The sequence below is a fragment of the Camelus bactrianus genome, chromosome 7 (genome assembly GCF_048773025.1).
Source record: "Camelus bactrianus isolate YW-2024 breed Bactrian camel chromosome 7, ASM4877302v1, whole genome shotgun sequence".
Lineage (NCBI taxonomy): Eukaryota > Metazoa > Chordata > Mammalia > Artiodactyla > Camelidae > Camelus > Camelus bactrianus.
In genome coordinates this window covers 64,133,050-64,158,451 of record NC_133545.1, presented here as the reverse complement: position 1 = coordinate 64,158,451, position 25,402 = coordinate 64,133,050, and the positions used below count along the sequence as shown (strand labels likewise).

The window sequence follows — 25,402 nt, the reverse complement described above, 5'->3', positions numbered from 1 at the left end:
TAGTAAAATCAGGGTGGGATGGATAATAGCTTTGACTCATTGGTAATTTCTATGTGCCTAGATAAATAAAATGGGTCAAGACTACTCAATTTTATGTTCCATCTAAGTCTGCTATAGCCTTTTATATCTAGCCTCATAGTTATGTTTTATAAGTGATCTTTGTTTGCTTCCTTGTTGAAACATTTTAAAATCTTAGAAGGAAGTAATATGAAATTGATGTAGTTAATGGTTTCACTCCTCTGTGAACTATAAGCAATTTCTATACATCCATAGATCTCGTCTTCTTTTAACAAAAATAGCATTCCTCACCTAGTAAGACACCATTTTCCTTTGAAAAAAAGAAACTACCTTTCATCTCTGAGAGAATTTTCTGTCAGAAATCTTACATGGCAAGATTGATTATATTACCATTTTTTCCTAAGATGACATTTCATGTGAGAAATGATTTCCTTGATGAAGAGATGCAATCATTCCTAACTGTTAGAGAGACAAATTTACACAGTAGGCAAAGAGAAGTCCAAATTTGAAATGAATGGCACACAAGGTAGCATTTTTCATGGTCCAACATCAGTCCTCAGAGGTTTATTTGAAGGATTATTATTATTTCCTTTATATATCAGAAGAGAAAAAAGAATAAAATAGGTGGAAAATATCATTCTCAAATAAATATTACTTATTATAATAGAAAAGTTGTAAAGGGAAAAATTCTATTAATACCTTCTCCAGCTCCCCATAACTAAATTATTAATCAACTAAGAAAAGAAACAACAAGAGTTTTGGATCATGTAGAGAAGCAAGAAAGAATAGAACATAATGTGTTCACATTTTAGTCAAATTCAATTCTAGCCCCAAATTTCATATTTTTCAAAAAGAAAATATCTTAGGACATTGAATGACAAGTTACAGCTGACACATGAAGATGACAGAGATGCTTCATACCAAAGTAAGGTGTCAGATCCAAATTCAGATTTTTAAAGGAAATGACCACAAAATTCCTGTACCTCTCAGGTCCTCCATCCATGATGGGCAGGGATTAGGGTGGGCCTGTTCCCTTTCCTCACACTCATTTGGATGTGCAGGGACCACCAAGAAGCCTACTGAGAGAACTTACTGTCTCACCTCTGCAGTGGTGAGGTATAGTGACTGTAGTCTGACTCCTATCCAGAGAAATCAAGCAGCCAAGAGATTGACTCATCAACAGCTTTGGTGGTAATAGACGAGAGTTTCTACTGTTTGGGGATTGGCCTGTCCTCTCATATTTGCCCAGGTAAAGTCTACATGAGGGCTCCCCATGGCCTGGAGGTAGGCAGTATCTGAGGAAGAGCTCACTTTGGATTCAGCCCAATAGGGGTATGGAAAGGGATGAAGGGGCCCCATTCACAAGGATAGATCGAGGTGCACCCCAGATTTCTGGATGTAGCAAAGTCAGAGAGTGTAAATCTACCACTCAAATAAAGATCTATCCACTTGGAAACCCAAGGTAAGAGGTTCCAGTGATGGGACTCTTCCAAGTACCCACAAAAGCACCCATGAGAGGGTAGCCCTAAATATCTCTCAATACCAGGAACTTAAATCTAGCCCACCAAAGACAAGTTCAAGTAAGAATTTTCTTATTATTTTTTTCTTTCACCCTTTCATGCTGCATCCAAATCTGGAGAGATCTGAAGCAAGCTGGTACTTAAACTCAGCACTGGCTGAGAGAAGGGAAAAGATGTAACTTTAAGTTACATGCAGAGTTTCAATTATTATATAGGAACCACCACTCTAATTTCTGAAATTCAGACAGTGGTTGTCTTTAAACTGTCTTTAGATATGTTTATTATCTAAGAATAAGCAGAAAATCTTAGAAGTTTTAATTGAATGGTGAGGGGATGTTTCCACCATTGGAAACATTTAAGGAAATAATGGAAAGCAAAAAAAAAAAAATGTGTTTTATTAGGTCTTTTGCTTACGGCTTGTTCATTATAAAAGTAAAAAATCATTCACATATAAAACTTACGCCAACTCCATCCTATAAAGCTCCCTAGAGTAAACAATTTATTCTATACTCTCTCTAGACACAGCCTTACCCTCTCCATTGTTCAACTACTGCCATCTCCTTTTGATTCATCAGAAAGTGTCTTAGCATTTTGTTAGGTCAAGGAGGATGATGCTTAATATAATTGCAAAACATTGTAAACTTCCTCCTGCCTAAGTTTTGTTGCATACTGGGGTTTGAGCCTGATCTTTCTTACCAAGAAGCATGGAAAAGAATTATATAGAATAGAAAGTTCTATGGATTATATTACATTTTGATATCTTCATTTTTTTCCTCCTTTTTTAGTATTCAGTTTGGTCAACAAAAATGGTGCATATCCAATATATCTAATTTCCTCTCTAATAGTTATTTCCAGTTCAAATATAATATGGCCTGAGAAAAGGACCAAGTGAGTGCCATTTCAGTAAAACAATATGAACAGAAAAAAGGTTTTAGTGAATTGAAGAGTGAATGGGAGATAAGAAAATAGACACAAGAAATTAATACCAAAATATCTGGGAGCTCTGCAGCAACCAAATCAGAGATTTAGTGCCATTGCAAGAGCTAGATTGAATGAATTAATGAATTTTAAGGCCAAACAGAATTATTACAGATTTAATTTTTAAAAATTATATCTCTTTTAAGTGTCTATGACCCTTAAGAAAGGTTAAAAAGAAACTATATATATTTTATACTTTATAAATCTCTTGAACAAAATGAGTTCTCAGTAAACTTCATTTCTGTTCACACAACCATGTCCTCTAGTAAGTTATGGGTTTGGCATCATCTCAGAATATACTCTCTGTCATCTGTTTAAGTAGGCTATATAATGGGTGCCATGTGTACAAATGCTGTTCCATTCCAAAACTGTAGCTTACCATGTATGGAGTGATAGTCCAACAAGCATGCTTAGAATGATTTACATATTCTTACAATACCTTTTTCTAGAGGAGAATATTCTAGCTGATTAGCTTACAATGTGGTAGTAATAAAGACTTAGAAAAATACATGAAAACACTAATGTAAACATTCATTTCCTTATTTTAAATTATTCTTCAAATTATCTAAGAATTCTGTTTCTTAGTAAGTGGTTACTGCTTAATGAAGTATCAGTAATACTAAGTAACAAAGAAAATGGTTTAGGTAAATATGAATTCTGAATACTTTACCAACTTTCCTGCTGCATGAGTACTCTTGTTTTGGACAAACAGGAAGCATCATTATCAAAGGCCCTCCTGATAACTCCACTGCCATTCTTATACCTGTATATGATTAAAAGAAAGTATAAAAAATAGAGCAATCAATGACTCAATGTAGTAGAAGCCCCTTAAAACCCTTTCTTCCTCTAGTAGAAATAGTTGACAACGGGGGTCATGAAACATGATTCAACTAATTCTATTTATTTATATTATATATATATATATTTCTAAGAAAATAACTTTCAATGCTATCCTTCAAATTAAAAACAGGGTGTATTAAGAGCAAAGGAAAATCATATTCAATAAGTTTTTTTCCACTAACTATGAATTCAAGTATCAGAAATATTAAAATTCGCTTCTTTCTTTTGCTAACACAACTACTTTGTTTATTTACTCTTGTTTAGTTATTCCAGTAACCATGGCAATGTTCTAGCACATAGCTGAGTGTGTGGGACAAATTAGGAACTCTAATTGTTTTAAGAATGAACAGATGAAGAAACCAAGAATCCTTAGGAAGAAAGGCAATAAGTCCACTTTTATTTTTCTTTATATAGGTCTTATTTAGGAACAATAATTACATGGCTTGAGGTCCTTACTTTGACAATGCTACATTTTAATTTAGAGAGATGAAGAGCTTAATTGGTATATAGCTTTCATTTTTTCAATCCATTTACCTTTATCACCTAAGAGAATTTGATTTTGTTGTAGAATGTAAGACCTTAATTTATAATGGTCTCAGAGTAACAATACTTTGAACTAAAAGAATATTTGATGTTACTTTTGGGGATTATAAGGCTAATGCGTGAGAATAACGCTATGCCCCATTTCAGGCAATTCATATGTCATAGGAATTAGCACTCTAGCTATTGTCATTCCTAAAAAATAAATCAACTAACTAAGAAATATTTAGAGAGTATATCATGAGTCCAAGGACCTGTTAGGAAATACAGAAAAGGACAAGATGTAGACATCTAAATAGTTGGAGATGGCAAGGTATCCATTTTAAAGGAAAAAAAAAAGATCTTTTCTAAATAAAGGCAGCAATAAGATACATAGATGGAACTTCCAAGAAAGCAATTTTATAAATGTTCCCATCTGGAACATGGATATAGCAGTCATGCTGAGACCATAAGGGGATGCTGAATTTGATGATATGATCAAATTTGTATATTTATGGGGGAAAAAACACCTCTGGAGAGCCTATGGATAAAGGACTCCAGTGAACAAAAACTTCGGGCTATATTATTTTCTTTGTATATGAAATTTGGTGGAACCCGATAAGTTGGGTTATAGAATTAATAAAATAATTAAAGTTAAAATGAATTTTATAGAAACAATGTAAGCGGCTACCTTTTCTTATACAAAGGATACCAAGGAGCCTTCTCTGCTTTCATACATTTCCCCCATTGAAGGATCTCCCATGCTAAAGCTTGAAATTTTTTCAGTAGAAGTGAGGGCATTTTATTCATTCCACAATTAGAGATAAAAACTAAAAGTAAATGCCCTAAGAGAATTAACATACTGACTTAAAATCATGCTAGCTTGTAATATGCAGGTATCAAATGCATGCCTGAGATCCAAGTTTTGACAGGCACTGAGAGGAAGCAGAAGGGTACTTAGTACCGGTAGTAAGAAGAAGTAATTACAAGATAGAGGGTAGGGGAATGCAGAAAAGGGAGGTTAAGACCACTAAAAACAGACAATTATTTCCACATTTCATCGTTGGGGTGGCTCTGGAAGAGGAACTGCAGAGAAGCAGCATTTTGTTAATAAGTATTAGTAAATCCAATCTAATGATTACTTCCTGCTAACCTGTATTATTCATAACGAAAATTATAAATGCTGAAGAGTACCAGAAAGTTAGTATCACAGTAAATACTGAGGTAAATTACCTCTTGAGTAACTATATTAACAGAGAGAAGTGGGATGATTAGAAAATAGCATTATAAAATTCTAGCTTTCTTAATTATATTTGTTCATTTTATGCTTAAAGTAATAATGGCACTAAAATGTTTATTAGATTAAATATAATGTGGTGTCCAGGATTGGATCCTGGAACATAGGAAAGTTATAGTTGAAAAATTAGTGAGATCAAATAAGGTCTATATTTTGGTTAATAGTATTGTACCAACATTAATTTCTTAGTGCCGACAAACAGTTATACAAGATGCTAACTTTAGGACAGGCTGAGCAAAGGGTATATAGGAACTCTTTGGGCTAGCTTTGTTAAGTTCCCAGTAAATGTAAATTATTCCAAAATAAAATGTTTATTAACTTTTTATTAGAATAACTCTAGTTTATAACATTTATTAAATCAAATTGTAAGTTATACCAATGGCTTGAGGCTAACATGCATATTATGCAAAATTTTCTAGTGTCACTGAGTTTAATGGTTTGCGTATACTTCAATCTTCTGAGCAACCATGGGGAAGGCATTTTGTCCTCTCAATGGTAGAAGTAATAATATTTTCTGCCAATTGTGACTTCTGCAACTGGACGCCTTGTGTCACTTCACCTCATATTCATTTTAGCCACACATTAAAAGTGGATAATTTACATTTCATGTTTCTTTTACTATCTGGTAACCAGAGCTGTAATAAATATTTCAGGCTCCGATCATGTTTTGTTCAAGAAAAATATTAGGTTTCTCCTTCGTTTATAGTTCACAATGTTCCCCAGTATTCTGAGATGTTTTTATATAAATCTCTCATTTATTTTTATTCGCTGGTATCATTTTCTCAAGTAAACGTGAGAAAGAAAACAATTTGGGCTTGTGTTCACTAAAAATAAATAAACCTTAGAAAATAAATAAATAGATTGGGCTCAGTATAATTCTGACATCGTAAGACCTAGTAAAAAGAATAATCCAAATGGCAGGAAATGTTATCAAGATTAAACTAAACACCTACATAGTAACAACCCAATTTCCTTTTTCTTTAATCGTTACAGGTTAAATGACAATTATAGCTTTATTGACTGGCGGGGAAGAGGGAGGTTCAGTAGCAGGAAAGGAATCGAGAGGGAGTTTTTACAGCGTGTATTTCCAATCACTATCATAAGTGAAGGTTGGAAATGTGAAAAGGATTCTAGAAGTTAATAGTTTTGAGTTAAGAAAGATGACTACGCTGGCAGTGGAGCGCAGGGCTGCCTAGCAGGGCTGTGGACCTCAGTTCACCGCATGAGGGCGTGGGGAGAGGGAGGCAGGGGGGCGGACTGGGATCCAGCCCATCTGCTGATCCTACCCAGGTCGAGGAAAAGTAAAGTAGCCTAAGTCTCACAAAGGCGCGCTTCAAATGAGAGGTGGCTAGTGAGCTTTATCTACCCGACTCCGAGAAACTCTTCTGACAAGCTTCAAGTTCCCTTCCCCACAGAACGCAAAGAAATTCTTACACATCTCAGATTCTGACACTGGGTCCCAGGTTTTAAATTGTCTCCTGTAAGCTTTTGCTAGAGATTACTCAGCTGGTCAATGACTTAACAGCTTTTCCTGACTCTTCTTTCCCAGGTGAGTTTCCATGTCTTTTATGCATGTGGTTTTATTGTCTATGTGAGGTGCTTTTTTGTTTTGTTTTTACCCATTCCACTTCGCCGAGAGTAAAGACTGAAGTAATTTGTGCTTTCCTCAATTAGCACAAAAATTCCTCGAAGACAGCCCACTCTCCAGTGCCGTCCCATTCAAAATATCAATTCCTGAGGCACCACTCCGTACTCGCCTGTCTCTCGTCACGCTGCTTCTCTACATCTCAGTGTTTAGCGCGGCTTTCCTCTCGGCTGACGCAGTTTTCCACCTCACCGTAGGGGGCACGGCACAGCGCATGCGCAGGTTTCTGTGCGCGTGCACGTTACGGCGCCTGCGGCTGTCCACGTGGAAGCGTGCGGGGATAATATAGCGATTGTAGCCGGCGGTGACGTAAAAAGGTCGCGCCGTAATTCAGTGCGTAAGGCTTCCGCGGGAAGGGATGCTTCTCCACAGCAGTCATGGTCCGCAGCAGTTGCTTATTGTTGAGAAAGGTCCGTGACTTGTGCCCTTTTCCCTGATGCGGGACCCTTGGTACTTCTAGCCCCACCTGAGGGCTCTCGTTCTCCCTTGCTTCTCTTCCTCCCCACTTTTTCTTCCTGGGGGCCTCGTTCTTGCTCTTTTTTTCTACCATAGTCCTCTCCTTTCAGCCCGTCCAGGAGTCAGGCTTGTCCTGTGAGCAATGTCTACCCAGCATGGTTAAGACGGTTGTTTGGGAATAGGGTTTGATTGTTTTCAGTGGAATTGTTTGCACGTGGGATGAAGAGCTGGGATAGCTACCCGCTGTTTAGGCACACAATGTGGTATGCGTGGAGTGTAGTTTTGACTTTTTCTTTTGGCTCAAGTAGTGTATTCCCCTCTCCCCCCATTTTTTTTTTTGCATTTTCTTTCTTCTAAGTAGTAATATCCGTAACCTGTTCTAACATATTTTTTCTTTTGAGTGTATTGTTATTAAAAGCTTTTTAAAGACGACTTTTCATCAGTAAACGAAAATCGGTGACTTGCCTTCTTGCAAAAAACTAGGTCAGCTTTTTGGCAGTGCAGGTTTTAAAATCGTTTTTGTAAAAAATTTTACATTTTTTTTTTCAGATTTAAAAACCTCTTTAAGATCCTTACTAGCAATGGTTTTTGAAACCTGCAGGCATCATAGTTGGGTCATTACCTTATTGCAAAGGACGAGATTGGGATATTCCTTTTAAGTTTGGGTTCTAAATCTCTGAGTCTGATAAATCTGGAGCAGTAAAAAATGTGTCACGAATTGAAAGGAGCTTTAAGAACAGGAGTTTTCTTTTTATCGGAGAAAAGGCATGGTTAGTAATACCTGAGTGAAGTTATACTTTATTCAACCCTCTGTTTTACAGAAAATCAGTGGTCAAAAGAAAAGGGACTTGTAAAGAGCAGAACTTGGGCATGTATGGTAACTAATCCTTAAACCAAAAAAAGAAACTGCTGCATTTTGTGAATATGTTATTAAGGTCTGGCTACTTGTATAACTTTACTGCTGTAACAGTCACTTCCGAACATGTTTGCCCGGGGAATCTATCTCTTCACTTATCTGTGAAGCGTTTCTGATCTAGCCTTACTGAACCAAAGCCAAAGTTCTTCATCCCCATAGAAAAATACCCAGCTAGCCTTTAAGTTCATCTTTTATTTATTTCTTCCACTCTTAACAATACTGTTTCATAACTGTATTTGCATACTCAAATGAAAACCTGCACTTCAAATCTTTGTGGTGCAACCATCTACTACAATCTCAGATCTAGACTGAGATTATCAGAATCAACAAAGGAGCTTTTGATAAATGTGCTGGCTTAACCTATCCTCATCCCTTCCTCCTGAGTTTAATCACAGTGGTCAGTGGAGTGTATTGAAAAAAGTTCCCAGATGTTTTTGATGCTTAAAACTATCCTGAATGGCTGAAGATGTGAAGGTTAGCTCAGGAGGTTAAGACATAGGATCTTTACCTCCAAGAAGTTCTTGATTTGGTGAGGGAAAAAGAAATAAACCCCAAATGCAGTATATGACTTGTAAAGGTATAAAAGCAATAATGAATTTGCTGAAAGCCCAGCAAAGTTAGTGGTAAATGCTGATTACAGGAATTAAGAGAGATGTTTGAAATATGATATTCAGATGGGTTTATGATAGAAAAGAACAAATGACATCGTAAGTAGATGAAAAGCATGAGCACAATGCCATGGAGAAGTGACAGTATATCATGTAGTAAAGAGCAAAGAAAGGAAGAAGATACTGGAGGGGTTGAATGAATGAAAATGAAATTGGAAGTGTAGGTTAATAGCTTTGACTATAGTACTGAGAATATTAGACTTTATTTCATAAACAGCAAAAAATAAAAAACCAAGAATGGTTTTTGAGTAAGGGAGAAATATGGTTAAAGATCAGATCCATTTTCAGAAAAATAGCTCAGGCACTGAGACAATGTGTAGAAGAAGAAATGACTAGACACTGAAAGACCAGTTAGAAGCTAAAGTAATGGTCAGGATACTAGAGGAGTTGGTTGCGATAAAAAGGAAAGATAGTAGGGCTTCAGGAAAAGAAGCAGGTATACTCAAGAGTACCTCATATGTAGTCTCAATGAATAGATAAACTATGGTTTTATTATTTGGGAGAACATTGGAGGAACAGAATTTACCTAGGGAGAAGTTTGGTTTTGTTATACTGCTGTGTATTGAGGTGACTATTATCCTTTCAATACCTGAGAACAAGTTACATATTTAAGGGGTTTCAAATATAAGTTAAATACAAATCCAGATCTTGTTCTCAGTTACTTTAGACTATGACACTTACATCTGGTGGAGATGTCCTGTGTTCTAGCTGGACATAGAAAATACCTCACCTATGCAGTAGTTACTGGTACAGTCTGAGATCACATAGGGGAGAAAGTCTAGACTGAAAAATGGGCCAATGTCAGAGACCTTCAGGATTGGAAGGATAACTATTGATAATAAAAAACAGGGTCTTAACAGAGTTAATCTAATGGAAAAGGAAGATCAGACAGGAGGTAAACTAAGAAGGTACAGCAAATTTGGCATAAAGAAAGCCTTTTTTTTTTTTTTTAGGAGTTTTAGTGGCAACAAAGAACTAGAAAGAAATTGTCTAAATTGGTAAGCACATTTGGTATACAGATGTTTTCTTCCTCTCTTTCTCTTTTTTAAGTATGGAAACTTCATTGATAACCTAAGACTCTTCACCAGGGGAGGAAGTGGTGGAATGGGTTACCCTCGCTTAGGTGGAGAAGGTGGAAAAGGTGGTGATGTCTGGGTTGTAGCCCAGAACAAAATGACTTTAAAACAACTTAAAGACAGATATCCTCAGAAACGGTTTGTGGCTGGAGAAGGAGCAAACAGTCGGTAAGTATTTACTGAATGACTTTGATTTTATGAAATTAATTCCTCCTAGAGATTATAAAAAAAATGTTAAAAGATAAAAATGTAATTGGCAATTTGAAGTAAATAATATCCTGGATTTGTAACTAAGGGAAAATCTACTGTATTTATCTCAATTCTAGTAAAGATAGAAAGTAGGTACTAAGGGATGTTTTGAAGCTTTTAAACTTTTTATCCTTTTCTTCTCCCAATGTCTGTTTAAAGTACTCTCATTTGAGGTCAGTTTTTTAAAAGCTTTGTTATTCAGTGGATTTGCCATTTTTTCTGGTTTATTTTTGTTGCAATGATCTCTTCATTTCAGATATACAATATTTTAGTTCATTGTGAGTTAAAATGACTTATGGTGATAACTTAAATCATTACTTACTATTATTTTTATTGGGACACAGTAGTCTAAAATGCAATAAATAAATAGGGACAATTTTATTTTTTTCTCTATTATTTGGGCATTTAATGTCTACATTAGAAGAATTGATTGCTAGTCTTTTTTGTATATCATTGTATTTGCTTGAAACATAAACCATTAAATCTAACAGGTCTTATTTATGTTAATTTATTTTTTTCATAGAGTTAGTGCACTAAAAGGCTGCAAGGGAAAAGACTGTGAAATTCCGGTACCTGTTGGTATTTCAGTAACTGATGAAAATGGTAAAATTATAGGTAAGTGTACTGTGGATTCTAAGGTTGTGAAAAAGGTGCACATTTTCTGAAATTGTTTGAGAGCTGTGAGGAGTAGCACCTCTTGGGTTTCAGGATTTTTTTTTTTAAACATTAAGTATTTTAGCTGCTAGTTTACAAGAGCTTTTAAAATGTTTATATAAAAGTCATTCAGAATTAGCTTCTAGATTTAAAATTGTTTTAAAGATGTAAGAGTATTTACTCAGTTTTAAAACATGTAACTAGTCTTTTTTCAAGCATTGCAAAAGTGCTTTTCCAGGGTCAGACTTTTGATAGAAACTTGATCCTATTGTTTTGCCCTTTAGAATTGTAAATTGGAATTTCCTGTCATCTATTTCTCAAAGAAAAATGTCATTAGTGATTAGCTCCACTTATTAATCTTTGCTCAAAGTATCTCTCTCTCTTTCTTTTTTAAGGAGAACTCAATAAAGAGAAAGACAGAATTTTGGTAGCTGAAGGAGGTCTTGGTGGTAAATTACTTACAAATTTCTTACCACTGAAAGGCCAGAAACGAGTAATTCACCTTGATCTAAAACTTATAGCTGATATAGGTCTAGTGGGGTAAGTATCATTCATATTTTTATTTTTATACTTTCAGAGAGGTAGTTTATAAATAGGAAATAAATATAAATGGTAATTTGGGACAAGCATTATTTCTAGTTTATAGAATGTGTTTATTGTTTGTGTACTTTGAGAATATGCTGCTAAATATAGTTATTTTCATATTGCCAACATAGAATTTCATAGTTGCTGTTCATTTGTCAAACATCATAGCAATTGAATAGACCAGTGGAAATGTTAGAAAGTGAATAAAGAAAAATCATAGTTATGAGGGTTTATGAGTCATAGGTTCTGTAATATTATATATTTTTCAGGAACAATATGGGCAAAAGAGGGTTTTGTGAATAAGACTGAGAATCCAGCCATTTACTCTCTCATTTGGTAGAAAAATATGTTTGAAGTTCCAAAGAGATGCCTTTTACAGCCTAAGAAGAGCATAGCAAGGCTGAGAAGTAAAAATGGGGTGGTGATGGGGGACTCAAGTGAGACTATTTGGGTTAAAATCTTAAATCCTCTGGAGGCTGGCTGGATACAGTCTCTTTAATATCTTTAATAGTGGGTAGTGATAGTTCTGACCTTAAAATGTTGTTGGTGAGTAAGATACTGTGTTTGTAGCACAACACATGCCTCGGATTTATGAATGCTCAATGAATGATTGGTGGCTGCTATCATTGCATTATATTGCCAACTTAATGGAGACTACATCTAGTGAAATACTAAGCTTTTCAGAAGTGGACTTGGTATTAGCCAATAATTAAAGCATCATGATTCATAAGCACAGTGTTTAGCATGTATGCTAATCCTTTTAAATTAGGCAGCTATTCTTAAAAAGTTACTAATGTGAATCCCAGCATCCTTGTAGCTGGTTTCAGAAATGAACTGAACCTGAGATGAAAGTTATCATATAATACACTTGTCCTGCTGTTAACAAATCTGATCTTTGCATAGGTTGGATTCCAGCCTCTAAAAATTTCATTAGGTACTTTTCAAGAAAATTTCAAGTATCTTCTTTAATCATTAGCATTCTTTTTCTTCTTTTAAAGTTGCTGGTGTTTTTCTGTGCTTAATCATTATTATGAAAATATGAGGATGTTAGAAAGACATAAGCAAGTCCAACTAATGATAATCATGGCAAAAATGATTGCACTTTGCTTTTCAAAAAGTTACAAGAGCCTGAGTATAGCAGGATATAAGAAAATACTGTATTTCCAAGGGAAATGAGTCATTAAGAAAGCTCACATAATTTTATTCAGAATTTGATAGAAATATTTTAATGAGAAAAATTGTTTGAATAACTTATAAATTTGTAGAAAATTCCAAATTAATATTTGCAAAATATTGCTTTATTATTCCAAAGGGAAGTTTGGAAAAAATTTGAAATAATCTTAATTTGAATGAAAACTGTGAAGACAGGGGTCACATTTGTCTCACTGATTGCTGTATTTCACATGGCTAGTATATTGCCTGATACAAGCTAATGCTCAATAAATATTTGTTGTTTTTTTATTGATATAATTGACATATACCATATTACTTTCAGGTATACAGTGTAATGATTTGATATATGTATATATTGTGAAATGATCACCGTAAGTCTTGTTAACATCTATTACCATGTAGAGTTACAGATTTTTTTCTTATGATGAGAGCTTTTAAGATTTGCTCTTTTAGCAACTTTCAAATATACAGTACTGTATTATTAACTATAATGACCATGCTGTACATTATAGCCCCATGACTTATTTACTTTACAACTGAAATTTTGTACCTTTTCACCCTCACCCACCGCATCCCCTGCCTCTGGGAACCAGCAGTCTGTTTTCTGTATCTATAAGTTTGATTTTTTTTTTTAAGATTCTATATATAAGTGAGATGCTATGGTATTTGTCTTGGTCTGACTTATTTAATTTAGCACAATGCCCTCAAGGAACATCTATGCTATTGTAAATGGCAAGACTTCCTTCTTTTTAATGGCTGAATAATATTCTAGTATGTGCACATGCACATGCACGTGGGCGCACACACGTGTGTATATATGTATGTATATACACCCCACACTTTCTGTATGCATTCATCTATCCATCATTGGACATTTAGATTGCTTTCATGTCTTGGCTATTGTAATAATGCTGTAGTGAACATGGGGGTACGTACATCTTCTTGAGTTAGGATTTTTCTTTTCTTTGGATAAATGTCCACAAATGGAATTGCTGGATCATATGGTAGTTCTATTTTGAATTTTTTGAGGAACCTCCATACTGTTTTCCATAGTGATGGTACCACTTTACATTCCCATTTGTTGAGTAAATTTAATGAAAATATCTGAATGAAATTTAGAAAATCATCTCTTAATTGGCCCCCATTGTAGGCCTTTCTTTATTTAGCAATAGAATCAAAGCCTTTGAAACACATCTATAACAAAGATGTGTTTCCTCATCTTGAAATTTAAGAGATTAAAGATGTGTATAAAGTTTCAAGGATAGTCACTTCATTGTTTACAGTTTTTTAGAAAAAAGTTAGGCAAATAATGCTTATTCGCAGAAAGAAAAAAAAAGAATTGTCTATTAATCCCATCATTAAGAACTGACTTAATATTGGTATATGTCTGTCTACATGCATATTTTTTGCAGTGTTATTTACAACAGTGAAAAATTGGAAACAACCCAAGTGCCTAACAATAATATATTAGTCAAGTAATTTACAGTGTTCCCTTGAAAGGTGTTCACCTTACATAATTCAGTTTAAAAAAGAGGCCACCCAACTATGAATAGTCTTTCAGCAAAAAAACGAATCAAAACTGAATTTGATCAAGGCTTTATATCTACTAATTTATAGAAAATCCAGGGCAAAGGAGCATGGTAAATGACATCATGGGTGTCAGCAGAAAAATCCAGATTGTGGGAAAAAAGCTCCATAGGACAAATGACCCAGTTTCTTTAAAAATAAAATTGAAAAGGGAAACAAGATGGAGGGGGAGTGTGTACCAAAAGAAATTCAAAAGACACATCAACCACTTGTAATACACAGACTGTATTTGAGTCTCTGTTTGAACAAATAAAATTTTAAAAATTATTCAGAATGTGCTAATATTTGTTGAAGCTAGATGATGGCTAAATGGGATTCATTACTCCTCTCTACTTTAGTGTGTGTTTGAAAGTGTCCATATAAAATGTCTAAAAAAATCCGCAAAACAATGTAAGAAGTATTTTGTTAGTGTTTAGCTAGAGATGGTAGATTGTAGGTATTTTTATTAGTTTATTTTTGTTTTCCTATGATTTACAAGGTTTTGGGTTTTTTTACATAATTTGATTTACTCTTAATATTGAAACATCTTCATTGTTCATAAATTAATCTTCACCTTTGTCATGAGTATATTTTGTTCCTCAAGTTTTTTAAGATTGTTTTAAATTTATGTTCTACTTCTAATCCCAGCACTATTCAGGAAGCCTGCTTCTTGGAATGCTAGGAATTCAGAGATAAGCAAGTATTAATAATACTGATACTTATTGTAACATATAAATTTATTTCCTCATTTCAGATTCCCAAATGCTGGAAAATCCTCTTTGCTAAGTAAGATTTCTCATGCAAAACCTACAATTGCAGATTATGCATGTAAGTATATATTTTTAAATATGTGGAGGTAAATTTTTAAAGACTAATCTTTGAGTATGAATAAAATGATAACTTTGAGGGTAGCCTTAGTTTGAAGGCTCTTGGCAGATAGAATACGTGCATTTCCCATTAATCTTTGAAACCTCCATAGTTCTCAGCAGAATTCCTAGTACTTGTTAGGCCCTGTTGCATTTATTTCTCTGTTGCATAGTCATTTATTTGGTTTAGCTGTGATTTTATGAGCACCTTACCTTTATCAAGCACTATGATAAATACTAGGAAGCCTGAGGTGAATTCTTTCATTCATTTAGCAAGTATTTATTTCTAGGAACTACATTAAGTTCTAGATTATGCAGAAGAGAATATTGTTTTGACAAATACTGAATTTGTTTTGTTGAACTTACAGACAAATGGAGAAAGGCACATATCTCACTAATGAATATGAGAATATAATGTGATTCTATGAAAGAATGTAGGTGACTGCTTTAGATTTCTTTAGGGAAGTGTGATGCTGGGGCTGACACGTGAAGAATAAATGTGGACAGTGGAGGTGAGGGTCTTTTAGTCTGAGGAAATAGTGTGTACACAGAGGCTCGGTGGTGACAGGGAGTGTTTCTCTAGAGAACATGTGGTAAGTGAGAGAATCAAGATGAGGCTAGAGATGTAGGTCAAGACCTGTAATAAGACCATGTAGGCTGTATTTGATCTTTATGTCTTAAGAGCAGTTGATAGCCTTTTAACAAGGGATAAACTGATTAGATTTGCTTTTCAAAAAGATCTCTGCATGTAATATAGAAAATGGGTTGGTGTGGGACATAAGTGGATCTGGAAAGAACAGTTAGTAGGACTGGCTATTGCAGTAGCTAGATGAGATACAATGGAAGCTTAGACTAAGTGGTGAAAGAATATGATAGGATCTCTGCCATAATTAAACAAGATAGTATAGAATGACATTAAACTGGAAAATAAAACTAGACTGTTCTAAAATCAGACTCTGATAAAGTAGAATTAATCTGTACTACTAACTACTGTAAATCACATGGCCAATATTTTTTGTCATCATACAGGGGACTCTTGAAAAGGAAAGAGGGAAAAAAAGCAAAAAGTCATAAGAAGATGGCTAGTGCAGATTAATAAAGCTTGAGGATAACTGAATGAGAAAGGACTAGACAGATTTCACCCACAGACCAGGTGATAGAAGCCTAAATTCTTTCCCCAGCCCCAGCACCTTTACCATGCTCCTTAAAAGTTCAATAGAGGAACTTTAAGACCCACTAGTTAGACTTACGCTTACACAGATTGTAAAAATCTATACTTTTCCAAGTATATCATAAATAGCAAAAATAATTGTATCTTTCATTTCAACAAATGAGAACATAATTAGATTTTTTACAGAAAAGAAATAGTTTATTTTATACGTAATTCTAAGACAATTTTGAGAGTACAAGCCTTTATTCTAGCCTTAATTTATTATTGTTTTTTCTTTTAGTTACAACATTAAAGCCTGAACTTGGAAAAATTATGTATAATGATTTCAAACAGGTGGGTACTTTTAAAGTAAGACATTTGGTTAGAAATTAAAGTATTTGCTTTGATACTTAGACCTTATAATATTTGGCATTTTGTGTTAGGGGTAAAAAGGTAGTAGTAGGATTTTGGTTTTGAAGTGAAACCATGATCAAATCAACTCTGCTGAGCACTGTCAGAGTAAAATATTGTATGAAAATGGAACTTTTTGTTCTTCCAAAACTTAGGTCCAGTTTTGTCATAACATTGTATCTTTATCTCCTTAATCTGTTTGTTCTCATTGCAAGTCCATGTTTTACTGCCATACTTGATTATTGACTTCTGTTTCCTAAAAAATTCCTATCTCCTTTTAAGAGTGGACAGTAGTCCTGGTAGAATATGAACAGTAAAGGAACAAAGGTACCAAATAATCAATGACATACAGAATTAAAAAAACTTGAGAAACTTCAGAGCTATGTACTAAGTAAGTGTCTGCTGAATTAATATCCTTGTATACTTTTCATGAATTTAGAAAATTGAAATTCTTAGAAAAGTTCATATTGAACAATATGGTTTATGGAATTTTAAAGAGAATTTATGTGACTAATAACTGTTAAACTAAGCCCTAAAATCCCTACATTGTCAGATTAGTAAGTAAAATGGGATTCTAATTTCTGATAATAAAGGATTTTGATTCTTAATACATTTCTTGTAAGGTATCTTGGCTTTATAAAATGCAGTGATAATCACAAATTAGGAACTGTTTATAATGGAAATATGAAAATTGTTGGATGTAATTGTTTTTGTGGTTTTCATATATTTTTCTTTATTATCAAACCATTTAATTTTGTATTAGGTATCGGTAGCTGATCTTCCTGGTTTAATAGAAGGAGCACATAGGAACAAAGGAATGGGCCACAAATTCCTCAAGCATATAGAAAGAACTAGACAACTACTTTTTGTTGTAAGTCATATGCATGTCAATGTAATGTTCAAATGAATGTGAAAATCAGTGAATTTAGTATACCTAGAAATTTTTTATAATAATACAATTTAAAGTAGTAACATATATTATTCCACTAAATCTGTTTAGATGGGGTCAAATATGAGTTAGTAATTCCTTAAGATTTTCAATATACTACTTAATTATATAGTATCAACTTTCCTATGTCACTTGTAGTGGTGTGTTATACATAAGATTGTGTATATTGGTATAAATTGTCTTGCCTGTACTGGTTTTTCATGTTATTAATGATTGTGATTTTATCAGAATAATTATAGTTATCTTAAAACATTAATTTCTCTTATTCTGAATTCCTAAATAACCAATAGAATGTAGATTAAAAAATTATTTTTAGCTTGAGACAGTAAAACATTTCAAAATAGAATTGTATAGCTCTTGTTCTTTTGTTAAAGGCTATCTCTGTCCCCTTTTTTTTTTTTCTTTTTTAGGTTGATATTTTTGGATTTCAGCTTTCTTCCCAAACTCAATACAGATCTGCCTTTGAAACCATAATACTGCTTACAAAAGTAAGTTTTATGTTTTATATCTGGTCTAATATTTAGGCAAATAGGACTGTATGAAATAATATATCACAGTTAGAATGAATATGTATTCTGCCTCTGCTTTTTAAATCTTTGATGTCAATTAAAGCTGTCTCCAGTTTCTCAGTATTTACCTGCTCCTCGAATTATTGTAATCAGTAAAACCATCCTTGATTCCAAATTCCTATTACATGTTTCTCAGACTGTATCTTCTGCAAACTTTTTATTTCTACTTCTTAGACTATTTCTCTGTCTACTTTTTAGGCTCTCTGATACATAGATGTTTCAGTTGTGCTTTAGATCAGCTGCCTATTGGACACCTTTGATTGGATATCTCATTAACTTCTCAAATTTAATATGTGTAAAACTGTGACCTTTTTTTTGACGTAGACGGGAGGTAATTAGGTTTACTTATTTCTTTATTTTTAGAGAAGGTACTGGGGATGGAACCCAGGACCTTGAGCATGCTAAGCATGTGCTCTACCACTTGAGCTATACCCTCCCCCCACAAACTGAACTTTTTTTTTAAAATTCTCCAATCTCCCCCCAGCACTTTACTGACTATGTAAGCAGGAAACCAGGTGGTAGTGATTCTTTCTCACCACCTACATCAAGCCTGTCAGTTTTATATCCTAAATTTCTCTGAAATTCAGCTACTTGCCTTCCTCCGCACTGTTAAAATCATCAGCCCCTCTTACTAGGATAAGTCTCTCCTATCTGGTCTTCCTGCTTCCAGTCTTCCAAGCCATTTTTTATATGGGAGCTAGAGTGATCTTTGTTAAAGAACCAAGCTGATGTATGTTCCCTGCTGAAAACACTTTGATGGTCCTCCATTGCTGTTAAGTCTAACCTGAACATGGTTTAACAGATCTGGCAAGGTTGGGTTCCTACCTAGCAAGCCATCTCTGTCACCACCCGCTCCACACCCCTTGCATCCTATATCTAGCCATGTGGTTTCTAACACAACGATGTTATTTACCTTCAGGACTTTTATATCCTATATCCTTTACCACTTTTTGCCTATTATCGATAATGCTGCTGTGAACATTTGTGCACAGGCTTTTGTGGACATGTTTTCATCTCTCTTGGGTATATACCTAGGAGTAGAATTGTTGGATAATATGGTAATTCTATGTTTAACATTTTGAGGAACTGCCAGACGTTTCCAAAGTGACTGCAGCATTACATCATTTTACAGTCTCACTAGCAATGTATGAAGGTTCCAGTTTTTTCATATTAATATCAACACTCATTGTGTCTTTATTTTAACCTTGTAGGGATGAAGTGGTATTTCATTGTGGTTTTGGTTTGCATTTCTCTGGTGACTGATGATGTTGAGCATCTTTTCATGTGCTTATCAGCCATTTGTATGTGTTTGAAGAAATGTCTATTTAGATTATATGCCTATTTTAAAATTCTGTTTTCTTTTAATTGTTGAGTTGTAAGTTCTTTATGTTTTGGTTACAAGTCTCTTACTAGGTATATGATTTGCAAATACCTCCTCCCATTCTTTCAGTTGTCTTTTCATTTTCTTTGGGATATCTTTTGAAGCACAAAATTTTAAATTTTAATCAAGTCCCCTTTGTCTATTTTTTCTTCATACTTTTAGTGTCATATCTAAGAGACTGTTGCCTAATCCACGGTCACAAAGATTTACTCCTAGGCACACTTGCTTTTTCCAAGAATAATACAGATAAGCATTAAATTGTCGGTATTCAGTTCTGAATTTTATCTATGTGCTTAAAAAAGTCCAAATACCTGTAGTTGTATTTGTGCTCTAAGCACAAAATCACAACTGTCTCTAGGATGTCACGTGAGCTAAAATATATTAGCACATGACACAACCAGTAAGCATTTTCTGAATTTCCTTTGTTAATTAGTTTTGTGGTTGTTGGGACTTACTGCATTTCAGAGATGTGAATGGGTTTTAGATTACCCAGGCCTATAAAGTAAAGAAAGATGTTACCATATTTGGTCATTTGTATAGATATTTTAATAAAATTATTTCATTTTTATCTTTTGATTTAAAGGAGTTGGAGTTGTACAAAGAGGAGCTTCAGACAAAACCTGCACTCCTGGCAGTTAATAAAATGGACTTGCCAGATGCTCAAGATAAATTCCACGTACTGATGAGCCAACTCCAGAATCCTAAAGGTAAACCTATTCATTCACTTAATGTCAATTTAATGAGTACCTACTATTTGCAGAGACTGGTAGAGAAATCAGTAGAGAAAAAAAAAACTGACAGTTGCTACTCTTAAAAAAAAATGAAGAAAGAACACGTACCATATGAAACATTCAAATAATACTGTAACAAAATAATCATCAAATTTCAGAATCTGGGATATGAACATTAAGTTGACAAAAGAAGGATTAATTTGAACTGAAAAGTTCAGGCTTCATGAAGAAGTAAATCTTAAACTGGGCCCTTAAAGAGTTAATGGGTTTTGGATCAGAAGAGGAAAAAGTCAGCATCTTCGTGTGAAGTCTTTTACTTTTAGCTTATTTCACAAATTCTTGAACTTCATTCCCCTAGGATGTGAATTTAAAAATGGAGCTAACTGTTTAAAAACGAGCTGAATACTAGTTTCTCTAGTATACCTTGAATTTAAAAACAGAGCTAAAGGAATTATGTATCTTTGCAATGCCAGCTTACTAGGTCTCTGAAGAGTACTAGTCTTCTAAAAAGAACTTGAGTCCCTATGTATGTGTGGCACAGAATAATAGATGCTGTTATTCCAAAAGAATTTATTTATTTGAAATTTGTTCCTAAGTAGACTACTTCATGTAAGGGAACTTAAAGGGAATCTCCATAGTTTTGAATATTGATCTTTGCAGAACACTCTCTATCCTACAGTGATGGTGTTTTCATTTTTCTGAGTCTTCTGGAGGACCTCTTACACAAATGAGGAAAGTAGGGTGGATAGTAAGTGGCTAACATATTTTAAATAGACCCAATTTCTGTGTTTTTATCCTTGGGATAAAAATTAGAGAAAATAAATTTAATATACTAGGACTAGCAGACAGCACAAGAAGATCCCCTCTTCTCTCTCAAAAATCTCTCACCTGTATAATTTACTTACTGGAGCTGTCCTTGAGTTAATAAGTTATGCTGAGGATACAAGTATCCCCTGGAATTAGTAAACAGTCTTTATTCCTTTATGTCATTTGCTTTATGAAGTCATTAGATGTGTTTGCTAGTTGGTCTTGCAGAAAAGGGAATTTTCAGAGGAGGTACCAGGAGGAAGGGTAACCCAAGAGTTTGTGGCTATTTCGGACCATCATAAAATAAAATATAGTTCTCTCGGTAATAATTACTGAATTAGCCTCTCAGACTTCCTTGGGGGTATATGAGTCTCGAAACCAGTCTCCATATTGGCTTGTCCAGTCTCTTTCAGCCAGCCTTTCCAGTTCATATTGGTGTTGATCCATCCCATGAGTATGCCATCCCCCTTTCTGTTGCCTTGGTGACAGAGAAGAGGAGAAAGGTATATAACAGCTGTCAGCCTCTGTGGAGTAATAGATTGGATTCATCTGAAAATGATCTCTCCTTTAACTCTCCCTGCACCCTTTTCTATTTTAGTATGGCTCCTAGCACCAGTGATGATAAGCCTATCCTTTGAGATAGTCAAAGGCTACCTGTGTACTGAGACAAGCCGGATATCCCAAATCCCAAATTACGTTATTTTTATAGAAAAGTTCTTTCAAAGAATCTATGTTGCCTCACTTTTGAACTACCCCAAAATAAAATTTCTTGTCTCTGTAAATAAATAATCTGTGATTCATCTTATTTACAGTTAATTTGGTTTAAAATATATTCATATAACAAATATTTACTAAACACCTATCATGTGCCAAGAACCTTACCATTGTCACTAGTAAAAGCCAAAGGTTCAGGGAGCTTATTAGAGAAGGAAAAAAGAAATTTAAAATGCTAAGTTTTTGGTCTATCGGTTCACAAATCAAACCTTAGCAGAGTTTTGACTTATTTTCAAAGACAATGAAAATCAGCTTAGTTTTTTATTCCTTGTTTCAGATTTTTTGTATTTATTTGAAAAAAACATGATTCCAGAGAGGACTGTGGAGTTCCAACACATCATCCCCATCTCTGCAGTTACTGGAGAAGGAATTGATGAACTTAAAAACTGTATAAGAAAGTCTCTGGATGAAAATGCCAACCAGGAAAATGATGCACATCATAAGAAGCAGTTGCTTAATTTACACATTTCCAGTACAGTATCTTACAGTGAGCCACCATCAAAGAACGCTTTTACTAGTCCCAGAATGGATGTAACGTCAATCAATTAAAAATGATATTGAAATTATGTTCATTTGAAAGCTTTTCCACAGACAGTTTTTAGAAGGTTAGTTGTTACTAATCTGATATATATATATGCCATCATTCAAGAACCATACTTTTTACAGTTGTTTTGAGGTTGTCTATCAACAGCAAAAAAAAGTAACTGCAGACTAAAAATGACAGTTTATAATTTTATGGCCAATTCACCTATAATAAAATCCTCTGATATTCCTACCTTATGATGTCCCTAGTGAGATCATTTTTTAAATTATATAAGAGGATACCCTAGAGTAGTTTTAGAAGGAGCAACTAGGTTTTGTTTGTGTTTTTGAGTCTGTCTTGTACATGGTCCCACTAAAATATATAGTAGTTCTCCTTTTTGGAAAATTTCAAAACCCTAAATTTGAGTATATTCAGTGGTGATAAAGATCACTGATAATGTTTAACACAAATTAACAGATAGATGGTTGTGATTTCAGCTTTTGGAAAATTTTCTTAAGTATGAAAGTGTTTTTTCTTGCTTTGGAGCACACTGATGTATGTCTCATTTTCTTGCATCCTTGTCTGTTTCACTGTCTGCCTTCATATTTTACTAAAGAGAATAAATGGGAAATGCCTGAGTTACAAATTAGACATTTTCTCAGAATGAATTGTATTATAAAATATACATGTGAATTGTAAAAAAAATAAAATAAAATTTAAACAATGCAAAACATATAAAGTAAAAAAGAAAAGTTCCCATCTTTGTATCAGGCTCTCCAGTTCTTCCCAGAGAAAACCAAGGTCAATAGTTTCTTCAGTTCTTGCAGAAAATTTTTATGCATGTCTTTTTGCCCAAATGAGTTCATTATATATACCTTTCCAGTTTTTTTTAACAAAACAATAGCAAGCTAATGAGCTTTTAAAAATTATTCTTAAGTGCTACTTTTAAAGTATTAGGAATTGCTTTGGAATTTAAGGCTAAGTGAAGTCTTAACATGTGGCTATATTATTAAATAAAAATGTCACTATCCTTCTACTTATATTTCTTCTGATAGGACAAATGTTTGTGACTTCTTATAAATATTATTTCACTTGTATTTGTTCCGTTTTCTCTTCCCCACTTCCACCTCCCATCCCAGTCCCCATATCCCTGGCTTTTCTTGTGTTTCTTTTCATTACACCAGGTATTTATTGAGTGTCTCCCATGTGCCAGGCACCGTGCAGGGTGCTACATGTACAGTGTTGAGAATAGACAAGACCTGCTTCCCTCATGGGTCTCACACTGGATGGCGGAAACTGCAGAGGATTAAAATAGCCTGGTACCCCCGTACAACAAAGAAAGTAAGAGTCAGGAAAGCGTTTGAAATTTGAACATCCTTACTGATCATAGTGACCATGTTTCATATTGGGTATGTCTTGCATTTATGACTTGTGTAATTTTTCTCTTTTTTACTTCCAATGTTTCCTAAATGTAAATAAGTGGCAATGTGCGAAGAGTTTCATCAGGTGGATTTCTGAAGTTCTGATCATCTTAATAATAATTATAATAATAATAATCTTAGTTTCTGCCATGACAAAGGATAGTAGATGTGTGTTGAGGATTAAGAGGAATTGTATCTTATTTGTTATGTCGTAATGCCCAGGTTACTACTCCTCCACCAACTGAAACATTTTATGTGGCTCACTAAAATGTTCTATTATTTGGTTTTTACTTACCAAAAGTGTAATCTATGTACCTTTTTCTGATGGTTGATTTTTATTCTAAATGAGAGGAGAAAATCTGGATTCCTTTTTTATTTTTTAGAAAAATTTTGAAAGCTTAAAGATTTATTTTGAAGCAGATATTTTGACTATTTACTTTGTCCGTAAGCAAGACTTTTAAAATGTTTATCTTTCAAAATACATACTTTTTGGAATACTTACTTCTTATATTTCTGAATGGCCAGGGTATCAATATACTATATACAACAAATGTTTACCAAGTCCCAGTAGTTCTTGCAGAGCTTGCTATGTCAGATTCATTTACCATCATGGATTATAAGTTTATACTACCAGACACTGTCAAGTATTAAGCATACTATACTGTAAGGTTGGATTTGTGCTCTGAAGATTTTACCTATGAATAAAAAAATTCTAGAAACTGGGAGCGGGGCTGGAGTCTGGGGTATAGGTATAACTCGGAGGTAGAGCACATGCTTAGCATGCACGAGGTCCTGGGTTCAAGCCCCAGTACCTCCATTAAAAAAAAAAGAAAAAAAATTCTACAAACCTATTATATTGTTGTTTTTGTAATGTACATCCGTATTATTCTTATTTATCATAGCAAAATGAACTTTATATAAAATTAATGTTTTCTTTTAAGTGGTAAACTTGTATTAGTTATATAATCAGGGGGAAAGTCTGCTTTCATAATGGGAAAAATAAAGTCAAGGGTATTTTATTTCAGGTTTTATCCAGTTAGTTTTCTTGTAAAGTTATGTGTTTTGTTTTAGCTCAGTGTTCATTTACTTTGGGAAAGTAGAGGTCAGAGTTTCCTTTGATAAAGTTAATGAAAGCTACAGATTTGTTTTTCTTGCTAAAAGTGCACATAAATACATAGAATATTTTCCAAGCAGTTTCACAGGGTTTGCAGAGTTCAGATAAAATATTCAGTTAACAAAGGTAACTTCCATCTAGACATCTGTAATACCAATTAAGATATTAAAAACAATGTTTCAAAGCAGCATGTAAGTATACTTACAAGCTATAGCTTAAAAAACAAAAATGAAAATGAGCAATCATTTAAATTATAAACCTATATAAAAGACACTTTATTTCAAAAGTATAGCAACCTTTCTTTTTTTAAGACTAAATTGTGAATTTAATTGAATGTATATTTTTAAGTCCCTTAAGAATATCTCTAATTTGGTTTAAATCTGCTCCTTCTTGTGGAATAGACAAGGGAATCAAATCCAGAAATTTTGAGTGCATAGTCTATGCTAGTAATCATAATACATGGTGATGTTTTCATATGCTGGGCACTGTGCTGAGTGTTTCACATATATTATCTCTTTTAAACAATAAACTGTATTGCTTCCTGAT

At 34.0% G+C, this 25,402-nt stretch overlaps 2 protein-coding genes across 3 annotated transcripts in view; one reads left to right on the top strand and one right to left on the bottom strand.

Moving 5' to 3' along the window:
* Positions 1 to 7,074, bottom strand: part of FAM237B (family with sequence similarity 237 member B) — a 27,026-nt gene extending 19,952 nt beyond the window's left edge. The window contains 2 exon segments of the mRNA XM_045519953.2: positions 3,187 to 3,279; positions 6,930 to 7,074. The gene's annotated coding sequence lies outside the window, so the exon portion shown is untranslated.
* On the top strand, positions 6,490 to 25,402 carry GTPBP10 (GTP binding protein 10). 2 transcript variants are annotated; one of them, XM_045519922.2, is made up of 10 exons: positions 6,490 to 6,721; positions 9,908 to 10,101; positions 10,706 to 10,797; positions 11,232 to 11,376; positions 14,915 to 14,988; positions 16,478 to 16,530; positions 17,351 to 17,458; positions 17,947 to 18,024; positions 20,070 to 20,193; positions 22,076 to 25,402. In XM_045519922.2, exons 2-10 carry the CDS (start codon positions 9,962 to 9,964, stop codon positions 22,345 to 22,347), a joined length of 1,086 nt encoding a protein of 361 aa, XP_045375878.1. In that variant the 5' UTR covers positions 6,490 to 6,721; positions 9,908 to 9,961; the 3' UTR covers positions 22,348 to 25,402. The 2 variants fall into 2 exon arrangements, with proteins under 2 accessions (XP_045375878.1, XP_010957746.1); XM_010959444.3 differs by lacking the exon at positions 6,490 to 6,721 and adding an exon at positions 7,074 to 7,227.